The 18784-nt window shown below is 39.6% G+C and overlaps 1 protein-coding gene across 1 annotated transcript in view; it reads right to left on the bottom strand.

Moving 5' to 3' along the window:
- Positions 1–18784, bottom strand: part of LOC100369951 (uncharacterized) — an 81406-nt gene that overhangs the window by 37531 nt on the left and 25091 nt on the right. The window contains exons 3-4 of the mRNA XM_085490594.1: positions 16768–16926; positions 15868–15996 (exon numbers count right to left, since the gene is read on the bottom strand). Coding sequence (XP_085346720.1) covers positions 15868–15996; positions 16768–16926 — 288 coding nt within the window. The remainder of the gene's footprint in view (positions 1–15867; positions 15997–16767; positions 16927–18784) is intronic.

The raw sequence follows: 18784 nt of genomic DNA, 5'->3' as shown, positions 1-18784 counted from the left end.
AGTGTTTGTATCAACCCTACCTGTGTTTGTATCAACCCTACCTGTGTTTGTATCAACCCTACCTGTGTTTGTATCAATCCTACCTGTGTTTGTATCAATCCTACCTGTGTTTGTATCAACCCTACCAGTGTTTGTATCAACCCTACCAGTGTTTGTATCAACCCTACCAGTGTTTGTATCAACCCTACCAGTGTTTGTATCAACCCTACCAGTGTTTCGATCAACCCTACCTGTGTTTCGATCAACCCTACCTGTGTTTGTATCAACCCTACCTGTGTTTGTATCAACCCTATCATTGTTTGTATCAACCCTACCTGTGTTTGTATCAATTCTACCTGTGTTTGTATCAACCCTATCATTGTTTGTATCAACCCTACCTGTGTTTCTATCAACCCTACCAGTGTTTCTATCAACCCTACCATAGTTTGTATCAACCCTACCAGTGTTTGTATCAACCCTACCAGTGTTTGTATCAACCCTACCAGTGTTTGTATCAACCCTACCAGTGTTTGTATCAACCCTACCAGTGTTTGTATCAATCCTACCTGTGTTTCTATCAACCCTACCATTGTTTGTATCAACCCTATCATTGTTTGTATCAACCCTACCTGTGTTTGTATCAACCCTATCATTGTTTGTATCAACCCTACCATTGTTTGTATCAACCCTACCAGTGTTTGTATCAACCCTATCATTGTTTGTATCAATCCTACCTGTGTTTGTATCAACCCTACCTGTGTTTGTATCAACCCTACCAGTGTTTGTATCAACCCTATCATTGTTTGTATCAACCCTATCATTGTTTGTATCAACCCTACCTGTGTTTGTATCAACCCTATCATTGTTTGTATCAACCCTATCATCGTTTGTATCAACCCTACCTGTGTTTGTATCAACCCTATCATTGTTTGTATCAACCCTATCATTGTTTGTATCAACCCTATCATTGTTTGTATCAATCCTACCTGTGTTTGTATCAACCCTACCTGTGTTTGTATCAACCCTACCTGTGTTTGTATCAACCCTACCAGTGTTTGTATCAACCCTACCAGTGTTTGTATCAACCCTATCATTGTTTGTATCAACCCTATCATTGTTTGTATCAACCCTACCATTGTTTGTATCAACCCTATCATTGTTTGTATCAACCCTACCATTGTTTGTATCAACCCTACCAGTGTTTGTATCGACCCTATCATTGTTTGTATCAATCCTACCTGTGTTTGTATCAACCGTATCATTGTTTGTATCAACCCTACCTGTGTTTGTATCAACCCTACCATTGTTTGTATCAACCCTACCAGTGTTTGTATCAACCCTACCAGTGTTTGTATCAACCCTACCAGTGTTTGTATCAATCCTACCTGTGTTTCTATCAACCCTACCATTGTTTGTATCAACCCTATCATTGTTTGTATCAACCCTACCTGTGTTTGTATCAACCCTACCAGTGTTTGTATCAACCCTATCATTGTTTGTATCAATCCTACCTGTGTTTGTATCAACCCTATCATTGTTTGTATCAACCCTACCAGTGTTTGTATCAACCCTATCATTGTTTGTATCAACCCTATCATTGTTTGTATCAACCCTATCATTGTTTGTATCAACCCTACCATTGTTTGTATCAACCCTACCATTGTTTGTATCAACCCTATCATTGTTTGTATCAACCCTACCATTGTTTGTATCAACCCTACCAGTGTTTGTATCAACCCTATCATTGTTTGTATCAATCCTACCTGTGTTTGTATCAACTCTATCATTGTTTGTATCAACCCTATCATTGTTTGTATCAACCCTACCTGTGTTTGTATCAACCCTACCTGTGTTTGTATCAATTCTACCTGTGTTTCTATCAACCCTACCTGTGTTTCTATCAACCCTACCTGTGTTTCTATCAACCCTACCATTGTTTCGATCAACCCTACCTGTGTTTCTATCAACCCTACCTGTGTTTCTATCAACCCTACCTGTGTTTCTATCAACCCTACCTGTGTTTCTATCAACCCTACCTGTGTTTGTATCAATCCTACCTGTGTTTGTATCAACCCTACCAGTGTTTGTATCAACCCTACCAGTGTTTGTATCAACCCTACCAGTGTTTGTATCAACCCTACCAGTGTTTGTATCAACCCTACCAGTGTTTCGATCAACCCTACCTGTGTTTCGATCAACCCTACCTGTGTTTCGATCAACCCTACCTGTGTTTGTATCAACCCTACCTGTGTTTGTATCAACCCTACCTGTGTTTGTATCAACCCTATCATTGTTTGTATCAACCCTACCTGTGTTTGTATCAATTCTACCTGTGTTTGTATCAACCCTATCATTGTTTGTATCAACCCTACCTGTGTTTGTATCAACCCTACCATTGTTTGTATCAACCCTACCAGTGTTTGTATCAACCCTACCAGTGTTTGTATCAACCCTACCAGTGTTTGTATCAACCCTACCTGTGTTTCTATCAACCCTACCATTGTTTGTATCAACCCTATCATTGTTTGTATCAACCCTACCTGTGTTTCTATCAACCCTACCTGTGTTTCTATCAACCCTACCATTGTTTGTATCAACCCTACCAGTGTTTGTATCAACCCTACCAGTGTTTGTATCAACCCTACCAGTGTTTGTATCAACCCTACCAGTGTTTGTATCAACCCTACCAGTGTTTGTATCAACCCTACCAGTGTTTGTATCAACCCTACCAGTGTTTGTATCAACCCTACCAGTGTTTGTATCAACCCTACCAGTGTTTGTGTCAACCCTACCAGTGTTTGTATCAACCCTACCAGTGTTTGTATCAACCCTACCTGTGTTTGTATCAACCCTATCATTGTTTGTATCAACCCTACCATTGTTTGTATCAACCCTATCATTGTTTGTATCAATCCTACCTGTGTTTGTATCAACCCTACCTGTGTTTGTATCAACCCTACCAGTGTTTGTATCAACCCTATCATTGTTTGTATCAACCCTATCATTGTTTGTATCAACCCTATCATTGTTTGTATCAACCCTACCTGTGTTTGTATCAACCCTATCATTGTTTGTATCAACCCTATCATCGTTTGTATCAACCCTACCTGTGTTTGTATCAACCCTATCATTGTTTGTATCAACCCTATCATTGTTTGTATCAACCCTATCATTGTTTGTATCAATCCTACCTGTGTTTGTATCAACCCTACCTGTGTTTGTATCAACCCTACCAGTGTTTGTATCAACGCTATCATTGTTTGTATCAACCCTATCATTGTTTGTATCAACCCTACCATTGTTTGTATCAACCCTATCATTGTTTGTATCAACCCTACCATTGTTTGTATCAACCCTACCAGTGTTTGTATCGACCCTATCATTGTTTGTATCAATCCTACCTGTGTTTGTATCAAAACCCTATCATTGTTTGTATCAACCCTACCTGTGTTTGTATCAACCCTACCATTGTTTGTATCAACCCTACCAGTGTTTGTATCAACCCTACCAGTGTTTTTATCAACCCTACCAGTGTTTGTATCAACCCTACCAGTGTTTGTATCAATCCTACCTGTGTTTCTATCAACCCTACCATTGTTTGTATCAACCCTATCATTGTTTGTATCAACCCTACCTGTGTTTGTATCAACCCTACCAGTGTTTGTATCAACCCTATCATTGTTTGTATCAATCCTACCTGTGTTTGTATCAACCCTACCAGTGTTTGTATCAACCCTATCATTGTTTGTATCAACCCTATCATTGTTTGTATCAACCCTACCATTGTTTGTATCAACCCTACCATTGTTTGTATCAACCCTATCATTGTTTGTATCAACCCTACCATTGTTTGTATCAACCCTACCAGTGTTTGTATCAACCCTATCATTGTTTGTATCAATCCTACCTGTGTTTGTATCAACCCTATCATTGTTTGTATCAACCCTATCATTGTTTGTATCAACCCTACCTGTGTTTGTATCAACCCTACCTGTGTTTGTATCAATTCTACCTGTGTTTCTATCAACCCTACCTGTGTTTCTATCAACCCTACCTGTGTTTCTATCAACCCTACCATTGTTTCGATCAACCCTACCTGTGTTTCGATCAACCCTACCTGTGTTTCTATCAACCCTACCTGTGTTTCTATCAACCCTACCTGTGTTTCTATCAACCCTACCTGTGTTTCTATCAACCCTACCTGTGTTTCTATCAACCCTACCTGTGTTTCTATCAAGCCTACCTGTGTTTCTATCAACCCTACCAGTGTTTCTATCAACCCTACCAGTGTTTGTATCAACCCTACCTGTGTTTCTATCAACCCTACCTGTGTTTCTATCAACCCTACCTGTGTTTCTATCAACCCTACCTGTGTTTCTATCAACCCTACCTGTGTTTCTATCAACCCTACCTGTGTTTCTATCAACCCTACCATTGTTTCTATCAACCCTACCTGTGTTTGTATCAACCCTACCTGTGTTTGTATCAACCCTACCTGTGTTTGTATCAACCCTACCTGTGTTTGTATCAACCCTACCTGTGTTTCTATCAACCCTACCTGTGTTTCTATCAACCCTACCTGTGTTTCTATCAACCCTACCTGTGTTTCTATCAACCCTACATGTGTTTGTATCAACCCTACCTGTGTTTCTATCAACCCTACCTGTGTTTCTATCAACCCTACCTGTTTCTATCAACCCTACCTGTGTTTCTATCAACCCTACCTGTGTTTCTATCAACCCTACCATTGTTTCTATCAACCCTACCTGTGTTTGTATCAACACTACCTGTGTTTCTATCAACCCTACCTGTGTTTCTATCAACCCTACCTGTGTTTGTATCAATTCTACCTGTGTTTCTATCAACCCTACCTGTGTTTCTATCAACCCTACCTGTGTTTCTATCAACCCTACCATTGTTTCTATCAACCCTACCAGTGTTTCTATCAACCCTACCTGTGTTTCTATCAACCCTACCTGTGTTTGTATCAACCCTACCTGTGTTTGTATCAACCCTACCTGTGTTTCTATCAACCCTACCTGTGTTTCTATCAACCCTACCATTGTTTCGATCAACCCTACCTGTGTTTGTATCAACCCTACCTGTGTTTGTATCAACCCTACCCGTGTTTCTATCAACCCTACCTGTGTTTCTATCAACCCTACCTGTGTTTCTATCAACCCTACCATTGTTTCGATCAACCCTACCTGTGTTTCTATCAACCCTACCTGTGTTTCTATCAACCCTACCTGTGTTTCTATCAACCCTACCTGTGTTTCTATCAACCCTACCAGTGTTTGTATCAACCCTACCAGTGTTTGTATCAACCCTACCAGTGTTTGTATCAACCCTACCAGTGTTTCTATCAACCCTACCTGTGTTTGTATCAACCCTACCTGTGTTTCGATCAACCCTACCTGTGTTTCTAACAACCCTACCTGTGTTTGTATCAACCATACCTGTGTTTGTATCAACCCTACCTGTGTTTCTATCAACCCTACCATTGTTTGTATCAACCCTACCAGTGTTTCAATCAACCCTACCTGTGTTTCTAACAACCCTACCTGTGTTTGTATCAACCCTACCTGTGTTTCTATCAACCCTACCTGTGTTTCTATCAACCCTACCATTGTTTGTATCAACCCTACCAGTGTTTCTATCAACCCTACCTGTGTTTGTATCAACCCTACCTGTGTTTCTATCAACCCTACCATTGTTTGTATCAACCCTACCATTGTTTGTATCAACCCTACCAGTGTTTCTATCAACCCTACCTGTGTTTCTATCAACCCTACCTGTGTTTCGAACAACCCTACCTGTGTTTCTAACAACCCTACCTGTGTTTGTATCAACCCTACCTGTGTTTGTATCAACCCTACCTGTGTTTCTAACAACCCTACCTGTGTTTCTAACAACCCTACCTGTGTTTGTATCAATCCTACCTGTGTTTGTATCAATCCTACCTGTGTTTCTAACAACCCTACCTGTGTTTGTATCAACCCTACCTGTGTTTGTATCAACCCTACCTGTGTTTGTATCAACCCTACCTGTGTTTGTATCAACCCTACCTGTGTTTGTATCAATCCTACCAGTGTTTGTATCAATCCTACCAGTGTTTGTATCAATCCTACCAATGTTTGTATCAATCCTACCTGTGTTTGTATCAACCCTACCATTGTTTGTATCAACCCTACCAGTGTTTGTATCAACCCTACCTGTGTTTGTATCAACCCTACCTGTGTTTCTATCAACCCTACCATTGTTTCGATCAACCCTACCTGTGTTTGTATCAACCCTACCTGTGTTTGTATCAACCCTACCTGTGTTTCTATCAACCCTACCTGTGTTTCTATCAACCCTACCTGTGTTTCTATCAACCCTACCTGTGTTTCTATCAACCCTACCAGTGTTTCTATCAACCCTACCAGTGTTTGTATCAACCCTACCAGTGTTTGTATCAACCCTACCAGTGTTTGTATCAACCCTACCAGTGTTTCTATCAACCCTACCTGTGTTTGTATCAACCCTACCTGTGTTTCGATCAACCCTACCTGTGTTTCTAACAACCCTACCTGTGTTTGTATCAACCATACCTGTGTTTGTATCAACCCTACCTGTGTTTCTATCAACCCTACCATTGTTTGTATCAACCCTACCAGTGTTTCAATCAACCCTACCTGTGTTTCTAACAACCCTACCTGTGTTTGTATCAACCCTACCTGTGTTTCTATCAACCCTACCTGTGTTTCTATCAACCCTACCATTGTTTGTATCAACCCTACCAGTGTTTCTATCAACCCTACCTGTGTTTGTATCAACCCTACCTGTGTTTCTATCAACCCTACCTGTGTTTCTATCAACCCTACCATTGTTTGTATCAACCCTACCAGTGTTTCTATCAACCCTACCTGTGTTTCTATCAACCCTATCTGTGTTTCGAACAACCCTACCTGTGTTTCTAACAACCCTACCTGTGTTTCTAACAACCCTACCTGTGTTTGTATCAACCCTACCTGTGTTTGTATCAACCCTACCTGTGTTTGTATCAACCCTACCAGTGTTTGTATCAATCCTACCAGTGTTTGTATCAATCCTACCAATGTTTGTATCAATCCTACCAGTGTTTGTATCAACCCTACCTGTGTTTGTATCAATCCTACCAGTGTTTGTATCAATCCTACCAGTGTTTGTATCAATCCTACCAGTGTTTGTATCAACCCTACCTGTGTTTGTATCAACCCTACCTGTGTTTGTATCAACCCTACCTGTGTTTGTATCAATCCTACCTGTGTTTGTATCAATCCTACCTGTGTTTGTATCAATCCTACCTGTGTTTGTATCAACCCTACCAGTGTTTGTATCAACCCTACCAGTGTTTGTATCAACCCTACCAGTGTTTGTATCAACCCTACCAGTGTTTGTATCAACCCTACCAGTGTTTCGATCAACCCTACCTGTGTTTCGATCAACCCTACCTGTGTTTGTATCAACCCTACCTGTGTTTGTATCAACCCTATCATTGTTTGTATCAACCCTACCTGTGTTTGTATCAATTCTACCTGTGTTTGTATCAACCCTATCATTGTTTGTATCAACCCTACCTGTGTTTGTATCAACCCTACCATTGTTTGTATCAACCCTACCAGTGTTTGTATCAACCCTACCAGTGTTTGTATCAACCCTACCAGTGTTTGTATCAACCCTACCAGTGTTTCTATCAACCCTACCATTGTTTGTATCAACCCTATCATTGTTTGTATCAACCCTACCTGTGTTTCTATCAACCCTACCTGTGTTTCTATCAACCCTACCATAGTTTGTATCAACCCTACCAGTGTTTGTATCAACCCTACCAGTGTTTGTATCAACCCTACCAGTGTTTGTATCAACCCTACCAGTGTTTGTATCAACCCTACCAGTGTTTGTATCAATCCTACCTGTGTTTCTATCAACCCTACCATTGTTTGTATCAACCCTATCATTGTTTGTATCAACCCTACCTGTGTTTGTATCAACCCTATCATTGTTTGTATCAACCCTACCATTGTTTGTATCAACCCTACCAGTGTTTGTATCAACCCTATCATTGTTTGTATCAATCCTACCTGTGTTTGTATCAACCCTATCATTGTTTGTATCAACCCTACCTGTGTTTGTATCAACCCTATCATTGTTTGTATCAACCCTATCATTGTTTGTATCAACCCTATCATCGTTTGTATCAACCCTACCTGTGTTTGTATCAACCCTATCATTGTTTGTATCAACCCTATCATTGTTTGTATCAACCCTATCATTGTTTGTATCAATCCTACCTGTGTTTGTATCAACCCTACCTGTGTTTGTATCAACCCTACCAGTGTTTGTATCAACCCTACCAGTGTTTGTATCAACCCTATCATTGTTTGTATCAACCCTATCATTGTTTGTATCAACCCTATCATTGTTTGTATCAACCCTACCATTGTTTGTATCAACCCTACCAGTGTTTGTATCGACCCTATCATTGTTTGTATCAATCCTACCTGTGTTTGTATCAACCCTATCATTGTTTGTATCAACCCTACCTGTGTTTGTATCAACCCTACCTGTGTTTGTATCAACCCTACCATTGTTTGTATCAACCCTACCAGTGTTTGTATCAACCCTACCAGTGTTTGTATCAACCCTACCAGTGTTTGTATCAATCCTACCTGTGTTTCTATCAACCCTACCATTGTTTGTATCAACCCTATCATTGTTTGTATCAACCCTACCTGTGTTTGTATCAACCCTACCAGTGTTTGTATCAACCCTATCATTGTTTGTATCAATCCTACCTGTGTTTGTATCAACCCTATCATTGTTTGTATCAACCCTATCATTGTTTGTATCAATCCTACCTGTGTTTGTATCAACCCTATCATTGTTTGTATCAACCCTTTGTATCAACCCTACCATTGTTTGTATCAACCCTACCATTGTTTGTATCAACCCTACCATTGTTTGTATCAACCCTATCATTGTTTGTATCAACCCTACCATTGTTTGTATCAACCCTACCATTGTTTGTATCAACCCTATCATTGTTTGTATCAATCCTACCTGTGTTTGTATCAACCCTATCATTGTTTGTATCAACCCTATCATTGTTTGTATCAACCCTACCTGTGTTTGTATCAACCCTACCTGTGTTTGTATCAACCCTACCTGTGTTTGTATCAATTCTACCTGTGTTTCTATCAACCCTACCTGTGTTTCTATCAACCCTACCAGTGTTTGTATCAATCCTACCTGTGTTTCTATCAACCCTACCATTGTTTGTATCAACCCTATCATTGTTTGTATCAACCCTACCTGTGTTTGTATCAACCCTACCAGTGTTTGTATCAACCCTATCATTGTTTGTATCAATCCTACCTGTGTTTGTATCAACCCTATCATTGTTTGTATCAACCCTATCATTGTTTGTATCAACCCTATCATTGTTTGTATCAACCCTACCATTGTTTGTATCAACCCTACCATTGTTTGTATCAACCCTACCATTGTTTGTATCAACCCTATCATTGTTTGTATCAACCCTACCATTGTTTGTATCAACCCTACCATTGTTTGTATCAACCCTATCATTGTTTGTATCAATCCTACCTGTGTTTGTATCAACCCTATCATTGTTTGTATCAACCCTATCATTGTTTGTATCAACCCTACCTGTGTTTGTATCAACCCTACCTGTGTTTGTATCAACCCTACCTGTGTTTGTATCAATTCTACCTGTGTTTCTATCAACCCTACCTGTGTTTCTATCAACCCTACCTGTGTTTCTATCAACCCTACCTGTGTTTCTATCAACCCTACCATTGTTTCGATCAACCCTACCTGTGTTTCTATCAACCCTACCTGTGTTTCTATCAACCCTACCTGTGTTTCTATCAACCCTACCTGTGTTTCTATCAACCCTACCTGTGTTTCTATCAACCCTACCTGTGTTTCTATCAACCCTACCTGTGTTTCTATCAACCCTACCTGTGTTTCTATCAACCCTACCTGTGTTTCTATCAACCCTACCTGTGTTTGTATCAATCCTACCTGTGTTTGTATCAACCCTACCAGTGTTTGTATCAACCCTACCAGTGTTTGTATCAACCCTACCAGTGTTTGTATCAACCCTACCAGTGTTTGTATCAACCCTACCAGTGTTTGTATCAACCCTACCAGTGTTTCGATCAACCCTACCAGTGTTTCGATCAACCCTACCTGTGTTTGTATCAACCCTACCTGTGTTTGTATCAACCCTACCTGTGTTTGTATCAACCCTATCATTGTTTGTATCAACCCTACCTGTGTTTGTATCAATTCTACCTGTGTTTGTATCAACCCTATCATTGTTTGTATCAACCCTACCTGTGTTTGTATCAACCCTACCATTGTTTGTATCAACCCTACCAGTGTTTGTATCAACCCTACCAGTGTTTGTATCAACCCTACCAGTGTTTGTATCAATCCTACCTGTGTTTCTATCAACCCTATCATTGTTTGTATCAACCCTACCTGTGTTTCTATCAACCCTACCTGTGTTTCTATCAACCCTACCATTGTTTGTATCAACCCTACCAGTGTTTGTATCAACCCTACCAGTGTTTGTATCAACCCTACCAGTGTTTGTATCAATCCTACCTGTGTTTCTATCAACCCTACCATTGTTTGTATCAACCCTATCATTGTTTGTATCAACCCTACCAGTGTTTGTATCAACCCTATCATTGTTTGTATCAACCCTACCATTGTTTGTATCAACCCTACCAGTGTTTGTATCAACCCTATCATTGTTTGTATCAATCCTACCTGTGTTTGTATCAACCCTACCTGTGTTTGTATCAACCCTACCAGTGTTTGTATCAACCCTATCATTGTTTGTATCAACCCTATCATTGTTTGTATCAACCCTATCATTGTTTGTATCAACCCTACCTGTGTTTGTATCAACCCTATCATCGTTTGTATCAACCCTACCTGTGTTTGTATCAACCCTATCATTGTTTGTATCAACCCTATCATTGTTTGTATCAACCCTATCATTGTTTGTATCAATCCTACCTGTGTTTGTATCAATCCTACCTGTGTTTGTATCAACCCTACCTGTGTTTGTATCAACCCTACCAGTGTTTGTATCAACCCTATCATTGTTTGTATCAACCCTATCATTGTTTGTATCAACCCTACCATTGTTTGTATCAACCCTATCATTGTTTGTATCAACCCTACCATTGTTTGTATCAACCCTACCAGTGTTTGTATCGACCCTATCATTGTTTGTATCAATCCTACCTGTGTTTGTATCAACCCTATCATTGTTTGTATCAACCCTACCTGTGTTTGTATCAACCCTACCATTGTTTGTATCAACCCTACCAGTGTTTGTATCAACCCTACCAGTGTTTGTATCAACCCTACCAGTGTTTGTATCAACCCTACCAGTGTTTGTATCAACCCTACCAGTGTTTGTATCAATCCTACCTGTGTTTCTATCAACCCTACCATTGTTTGTATCAACCCTATCATTGTTTGTATCAACCCTACCTGTGTTTGTATCAACCCTACCAGTGTTTGTATCAACCCTATCATTGTTTGTATCAATCCTACCTGTGTTTGTATCAACCCTATCATTGTTTGTATCAACCCTACCAGTGTTTGTATCAACCCTATTATTGTTTGTATCAACCCTATCATTGTTTGTATCAACCCTACCATTGTTTGTATCAACCCTACCATTGTTTGCATCAACCCTATCATTGTTTGTATCAACCCTACCATTGTTTGTATCAACCCTACCAGTGTTTGTATCAACCCTATCATTGTTTGTATCAATCCTACCTGTGTTTGTATCAACCCTATCATTGTTTGTATCAACCCTACCTGTGTTTGTATCAACCCTACCTGTGTTTGTATCAATTCTACCTGTGTTTCTATCAACCCTACCTGTGTTTCTATCAACCCTACCTGTGTTTCTATCAACCCTACCATTGTTTCGATCAACCCTACCTGTGTTTCTATCAACCCTACCTGTGTTTCTATCAACCCTACCTGTGTTTCTATCAACCCTACCTGTGTTTCTATCAACCCTACCTGTGTTTCTATCAACCCTACCTGTGTTTCTATCAAGCCTACCTGTGTTTCTATCAACCCTACCAGTGTTTCTATCAACCCTACCAGTGTTTGTATCAACCCTACCAGTGTTTCTATCAACCCTACCAGTGTTTCTATCAACCCTACCTGTGTTTGTATCAACCCTACCTGTGTTTCGATCAACCCTACCTGTGTTTCTAACAACCCTACCTGTGTTTGTATCAACCATACCTGTGTTTGTATCAACCCTACCTGTGTTTCTATCAACCCTACCATTGTTTGTATCAACCCTACCAGTGTTTCGATCAACCCTACCTGTGTTTCTAACAACCCTACCTGTGTTTGTATCAACCCTACCTGTGTTTCTATCAACCCTACCTGTGTTTGTATCAACCCTACCTGTGTTTGTATCAACCCTACCTGTGTTTGTATCAACCCTACCTGTGTTTGTATCAACCCTACCTGTGTTTGTATCAATCCTACCTGTGTTTGTAACAACCCTACCTGTGTTTCTAACAACCCTACCTGTGTTTGTATCAACCCTACCTGTGTTTGTATCAATCCTACCTGTGTTTGTATCAACCCTACCTGTGTTTCTATCAACCCTACCAGTGTTTGTATCAACCCTACCTGTGTTTGTATCAACCCTACCTGTGTTTCTAACAACCCTACCTGTGTTTGTATCAACCCTACCTGTGTTTCTAACAACCCTACCTGTGTTTGTATCAACCCTACCTGTGTTTGTATCAACCCTACCTGTGTTTGTATCAACCCTACCTGTGTTTGTATCAACCCTACCTGTGTTTGTATCAACCCTACCTGTGTTTGTATCAATCCTACCTGTGTTTGTATCAATCCTACCTGTGTTTGTATCAATCCTACCTGTGTTTGTATCAACCCTACCAGTGTTTGTATCAATTCTACCTGTGTTTGTATCAACCCTACCAGTGTTTGTATCAACCCTACCAGTGTTTGTATCAATCCTACCTGTGTTTCTATCAACCCTATCATTGTTTGTATCAACCCTACCTGTGTTTCTATCAACCCTACCTGTGTTTCTATCAACCCTACCATTGTTTGTATCAACCCTACCAGTGTTTGTATCAACCCTACCAGTGTTTGTATCAACCCTACCAGTGTTTGTATCAATCCTACCTGTGTTTCTATCAACCCTACCATTGTTTGTATCAACCCTATCATTGTTTGTATCAACCCTACCAGTGTTTGTATCAACCCTATCATTGTTTGTATCAACCCTACCATTGTTTGTATCAACCCTACCATTGTTTGTATCAACCCTACCAGTGTTTGTATCAACCCTACCTGTGTTTGTATCAACCCTACCTGTGTTTGTATCAACCCTACCTGTGTTTGTATCAACCCTACCAGTGTTTGTATCAACCCTATCATTGTTTGTATCAACCCTATCATTGTTTGTATCAACCCTATCATTGTTTGTATCAACCCTACCTGTGTTTGTATCAACCCTATCATCGTTTGTATCAACCCTACCTGTGTTTGTATCAACCCTATCATTGTTTGTATCAACCCTATCATTGTTTGTATCAACCCTATCATTGTTTGTATCAATCCTACCTGTGTTTGTATCAATCCTACCTGTGTTTGTATCAACCCTACCTGTGTTTGTATCAACCCTACCAGTGTTTGTATCAACCCTATCATTGTTTGTATCAACCCTATCATTGTTTGTATCAACCCTACCATTGTTTGTATCAACCCTATCATTGTTTGTATCAACCCTACCATTGTTTGTATCAACCCTACCAGTGTTTGTATCGACCCTATCATTGTTTGTATCAATCCTACCTGTGTTTGTATCAACCCTATCATTGTTTGTATCAACCCTACCTGTGTTTGTATCAACCCTACCATTGTTTGTATCAACCCTACCAGTGTTTGTATCAACCCTACCAGTGTTTGTATCAACCCTACCAGTGTTTGTATCAACCCTACCAGTGTTTGTATCAATCCTACCTGTGTTTCTATCAACCCTACCATTGTTTGTATCAACCCTATCATTGTTTGTATCAACCCTACCTGTGTTTGTATCAACCCTACCAGTGTTTGTATCAACCCTATCATTGTTTGTATCAATCCTACCTGTGTTTGTATCAACCCTATCATTGTTTGTATCAACCCTACCAGTGTTTGTATCAACCCTATTATTGTTTGTATCAACCCTATCATTGTTTGTATCAACCCTACCATTGTTTGTATCAACCCTACCATTGTTTGCATCAACCCTATCATTGTTTGTATCAACCCTACCATTGTTTGTATCAACCCTACCAGTGTTTGTATCAACCCTATCATTGTTTGTATCAATCCTACCTGTGTTTGTATCAACCCTATCATTGTTTGTATCAACCCTACCTGTGTTTGTATCAACCCTACCTGTGTTTGTATCAATTCTACCTGTGTTTCTATCAACCCTACCTGTGTTTCTATCAACCCTACCTGTGTTTCTATCAACCCTACCATTGTTTCGATCAACCCTACCTGTGTTTCTATCAACCCTACCTGTGTTTCTATCAACCCTACCTGTGTTTCTATCAACCCTACCTGTGTTTCTATCAACCCTACCTGTGTTTCTATCAACCCTACCTGTGTTTCTATCAAGCCTACCTGTGTTTCTATCAACCCTACCAGTGTTTCTATCAACCCTACCAGTGTTTGTATCAACCCTACCAGTGTTTCTATCAACCCTACCAGTGTTTCTATCAACCCTACCTGTGTTTGTATCAACCCTACCTGTGTTTCGATCAACCCTACCTGTGTTTCTAACAACCCTACCTGTGTTTGTATCAACCATACCTGTGTTTGTATCAACCCTACCTGTGTTTCTATCAACCCTACCATTGTTTGTATCAACCCTACCAGTGTTTCGATCAACCCTACCTGTGTTTCTAACAACCCTACCTGTGTTTGTATCAACCCTACCTGTGTTTCTATCAACCCTACCTGTGTTTGTATCAACCCTACCTGTGTTTGTATCAACCCTACCTGTGTTTGTATCAACCCTACCTGTGTTTGTATCAATCCTACCTGTGTTTGTATCAATCCTACCTGTGTTTGTAACAACCCTACCTGTGTTTCTAACAACCCTACCTGTGTTTGTATCAACCCTACCTGTGTTTGTATCAATCCTACCTGTGTTTGTATCAACCCTACCTGTGTTTCTATCAACCCTACCAGTGTTTGTATCAACCCTACCTGTGTTTGTATCAACCCTACCTGTGTTTCTAACAACCCTACCTGTGTTTGTATCAACCCTACCTGTGTTTCTAACAACCCTACCTGTGTTTGTATCAACCCTACCTGTGTTTGTATCAACCCTACCTGTGTTTGTATCAACCCTACCTGTGTTTGTATCAACCCTACCTGTGTTTGTATCAACCCTACCTGTGTTTGTATCAATCCTACCTGTGTTTGTATCAATCCTACCTGTGTTTGTATCAATCCTACCTGTGTTTGTATCAACCCTACCAGTGTTTGTATCAATTCTACCTGTGTTTGTATCAACCATACCTGTGTTTCTATCAACCCTACCTGTGTTTCTATCAACCCTACCTGTGTTTGTATCAACCCTACCTGTGTTTGTATCAACCCTACCTGTGTTTGTATCAACCCTACCTGTGTTTGTATCAACCCTACCTGTGTTTGTATCAACCCTACCTGTGTTTCTATCAACCCTACCTGTGTTTGTATCAACCATACCTGTGTTTGTATCAACCATACCTGTGTTTCTATCAACCATACCTGTGTTTGAGCGTATCTTGCATTTTGATAGCAAACAACTGGGTCCGGTAATATTGCTAACAATCCACCATTATTGACCTTGGCATCTATACCCTGCATACTAATCAGGTTATTAACAGACTTATATACCTGCAAGATAATGAGATAATCAACAATGTTTTCAGTTGTGGTCAAATATACCAAGGATATATAAGATGAGGGTATGCAAAGAATTGATATGGTATGAAGATCTCACACGAATTGAAGAAGTCACGCAAACTGTGAGATGATCGCATAATCACAAAACAAACCAATAATTCCTGAAATTTTAAAGATAATTAGTGAGAAATTCTTCACTATAATGTATATTGAAATCAAAACACAAATAAGCATAATTTGAATAATTTGCATAATTAGCATAATCATCACAAAGATGATGAATAATTTGAAAGTATCACTAAACTGATTATCCAATATTTGAAATCACAATTCAACTGGCTATAACATTCAAAGCCATTGCTAGCATGATTTGGAATCACCACAAAAATGATTGGCATAATTTCAAATCACCACTAGAATGATTGGCATAATTTCAAATCACCATAAGGATGATTTGCATAATTTCAATCACCACAAAAATTATTGGCATAATTTCAAATAACCACTAAAAATGAATGATTGGCATAATTTCCTATCACCACTAGAATGATTGGCATAATTTCAAATCACGACTAGAATGTTTACCATGATTTCAAATCACGACTAGAATGTTTACCATGATTTCAAATCACAACAAGGATGATTACCACAATTTCAAACCACGACTAGAATGATTACCATAATTTCAAATCACAACAAGGATGATTTACCATAATTTCAAATCACGACTAGAATGATTACCATAATTTCAATGTACTCTACCTTTGTTGATCCTTGAGTAGTGATTAGTACAGAGCATCCATCACCCACTGTGACATCTAAGTCAATGTGATCCCCTGCTACTAATCCCCCACCATACGTAATAGGATACAACCATTGGGTATTCGAACTGCCAGCATACTTTGGAACCATTAACTTTAACTTAGAAAGTAAAAACATTAATATTACTACATGTTATCTATTACCCAGTCAAATTAAATGGCTGTTTCAAATTCAAAAATATTACCAAGACAGACATCCCCCTATTTGTTAATTAAAGAAATATATTTTCAGATTGGCAAAGTGAAAATACTGACAGTTACTCACAGGTTAAAAGAAACCATTTAGACAGTTACACACAGGTTGAGAAATCATTGTGACAGTTACACACAGGTTGAGAAATCATTGTGACAGTTACACACAGGTTGAGAAATCATTGTGACAGTTACACACAGGTTGAGAAATCATTGTGACAGTTACTCACTGGTAGAGAAACCATTGTGACAGTTACTCACTGGTTGAGAAATCATTGTGACAGTTACACACAGGTTGAGAAATCATTGTGACAGTTACTCACTGGTAGAGAAACCATTGTGACAGTTACTCACTGGTAGAGAAATCATTGTGAAAGTTACTCACTGGTAGAGAAATCATTGTGAAAGTTATTCACTGGTTGAGAAATCATTGTGACAGTTACTCACTGGTTGAGAAATCATTGTGACAGTTACTCACTGGTTGAGAAATCATTGTGACAGTTACTCACTGGTAGAGGAACCATTGTGACAGTTACTCACTGGTAGAGAAACCATTGTGACAGTTACTCACTGGTTGAGAAACCATTGTGACAGTTACTCACTGGTTGAGAAACCATTGTGACAGTTACTCACTGGTAGACAAACCATTATGACAGTTACTCCCTGGTAGAGAAACCATTGTGACAGTTACTCACTGGTTGAGAAACCATTGTGACAGTTACTCACTGGTTGAGAAACCATTGTGACAGTTACTCACTGGTTGAGAAACCATTGTGACAGTTACTCACTGGTAGAGAAACCATTGTGACAGTTACTCACTGGTTGAGAAATCATTGTGACAGTTACTCACTGGTAGAGGAACCATTGTGACAGTTACTCACTGGTAGAGAAACCATTGTGACAGTTACTCACTGGTTGAGAAACCATTGTGACAGTTACTCACTGGTTGAGAAACCATTGTGACAGTTACTCACTGGTAGACAAACCATTATGACAGTTACTCCCTGGTAGAGAAACCATTGTGACAGTTACTCACTGGTTGGGAAACCATTGTGACAGTTACTCACTGGTTGAGAAACCATTGTGACAGTTACTCACTGGTTGAGAAACCATTGTGACAGTTACTCACTGGTAGAGAAACCATTGTGACAGTTACTCACTGGTAGAGAAACCATTGTGACAGTTACTCACTGGTAGAGAAACCATTGTGACAGTTACTCACTGGTAGAGAAACCATTGCGACAGTTACTCACTGGTAGAGAAACCATTGCGACAGTTACTCACTGGTTGAGAAACCATTGTGACAGTTACTCACTGGTAGAGAAACCATTGTGACAGTTACTCACTGGTAGAGAAACCATTGTGACAGTTACTCACTGGTTGAGAAACCATTGTGACAGTTACTCACTGGTAGAGAAACCATTGTGAAAGTTACTGGTTGAGAAACCATTGTGACAATCTCTACTGACAGTTACTTAGAGCACAGTCCTTCCACACCCTGTTAGGAATACTCAGAGTTCTATTGCCACAATGCTCGATTCGTGTTCGTAAAATTAGCTTACCAGTACTACCGGTACATGTACCTATACTGTCTACATTAACATAAAATTAGCACATGTACCAAGTAACGTGCCATACTGTTATTTAATATGATTAAAATGGGTCATCTGACAACATAAAATCGATAAATTAATTCCCCTTTTTTTTAGTTTTAGTTGTTCCTATTTCTCACTGAAGACAATTTTTTGTTAGCGACACCAAACAGC

Source organism: Saccoglossus kowalevskii, chromosome 15 (assembly GCF_978046115.1).
Source record: "Saccoglossus kowalevskii chromosome 15, keSacKowa6.1, whole genome shotgun sequence".
Lineage (NCBI taxonomy): Eukaryota > Metazoa > Hemichordata > Enteropneusta > Harrimaniidae > Saccoglossus > Saccoglossus kowalevskii.
Note: the sequence above shows the minus strand (reverse complement) of the source record. Positions and strands in the feature narration are given on the sequence as shown.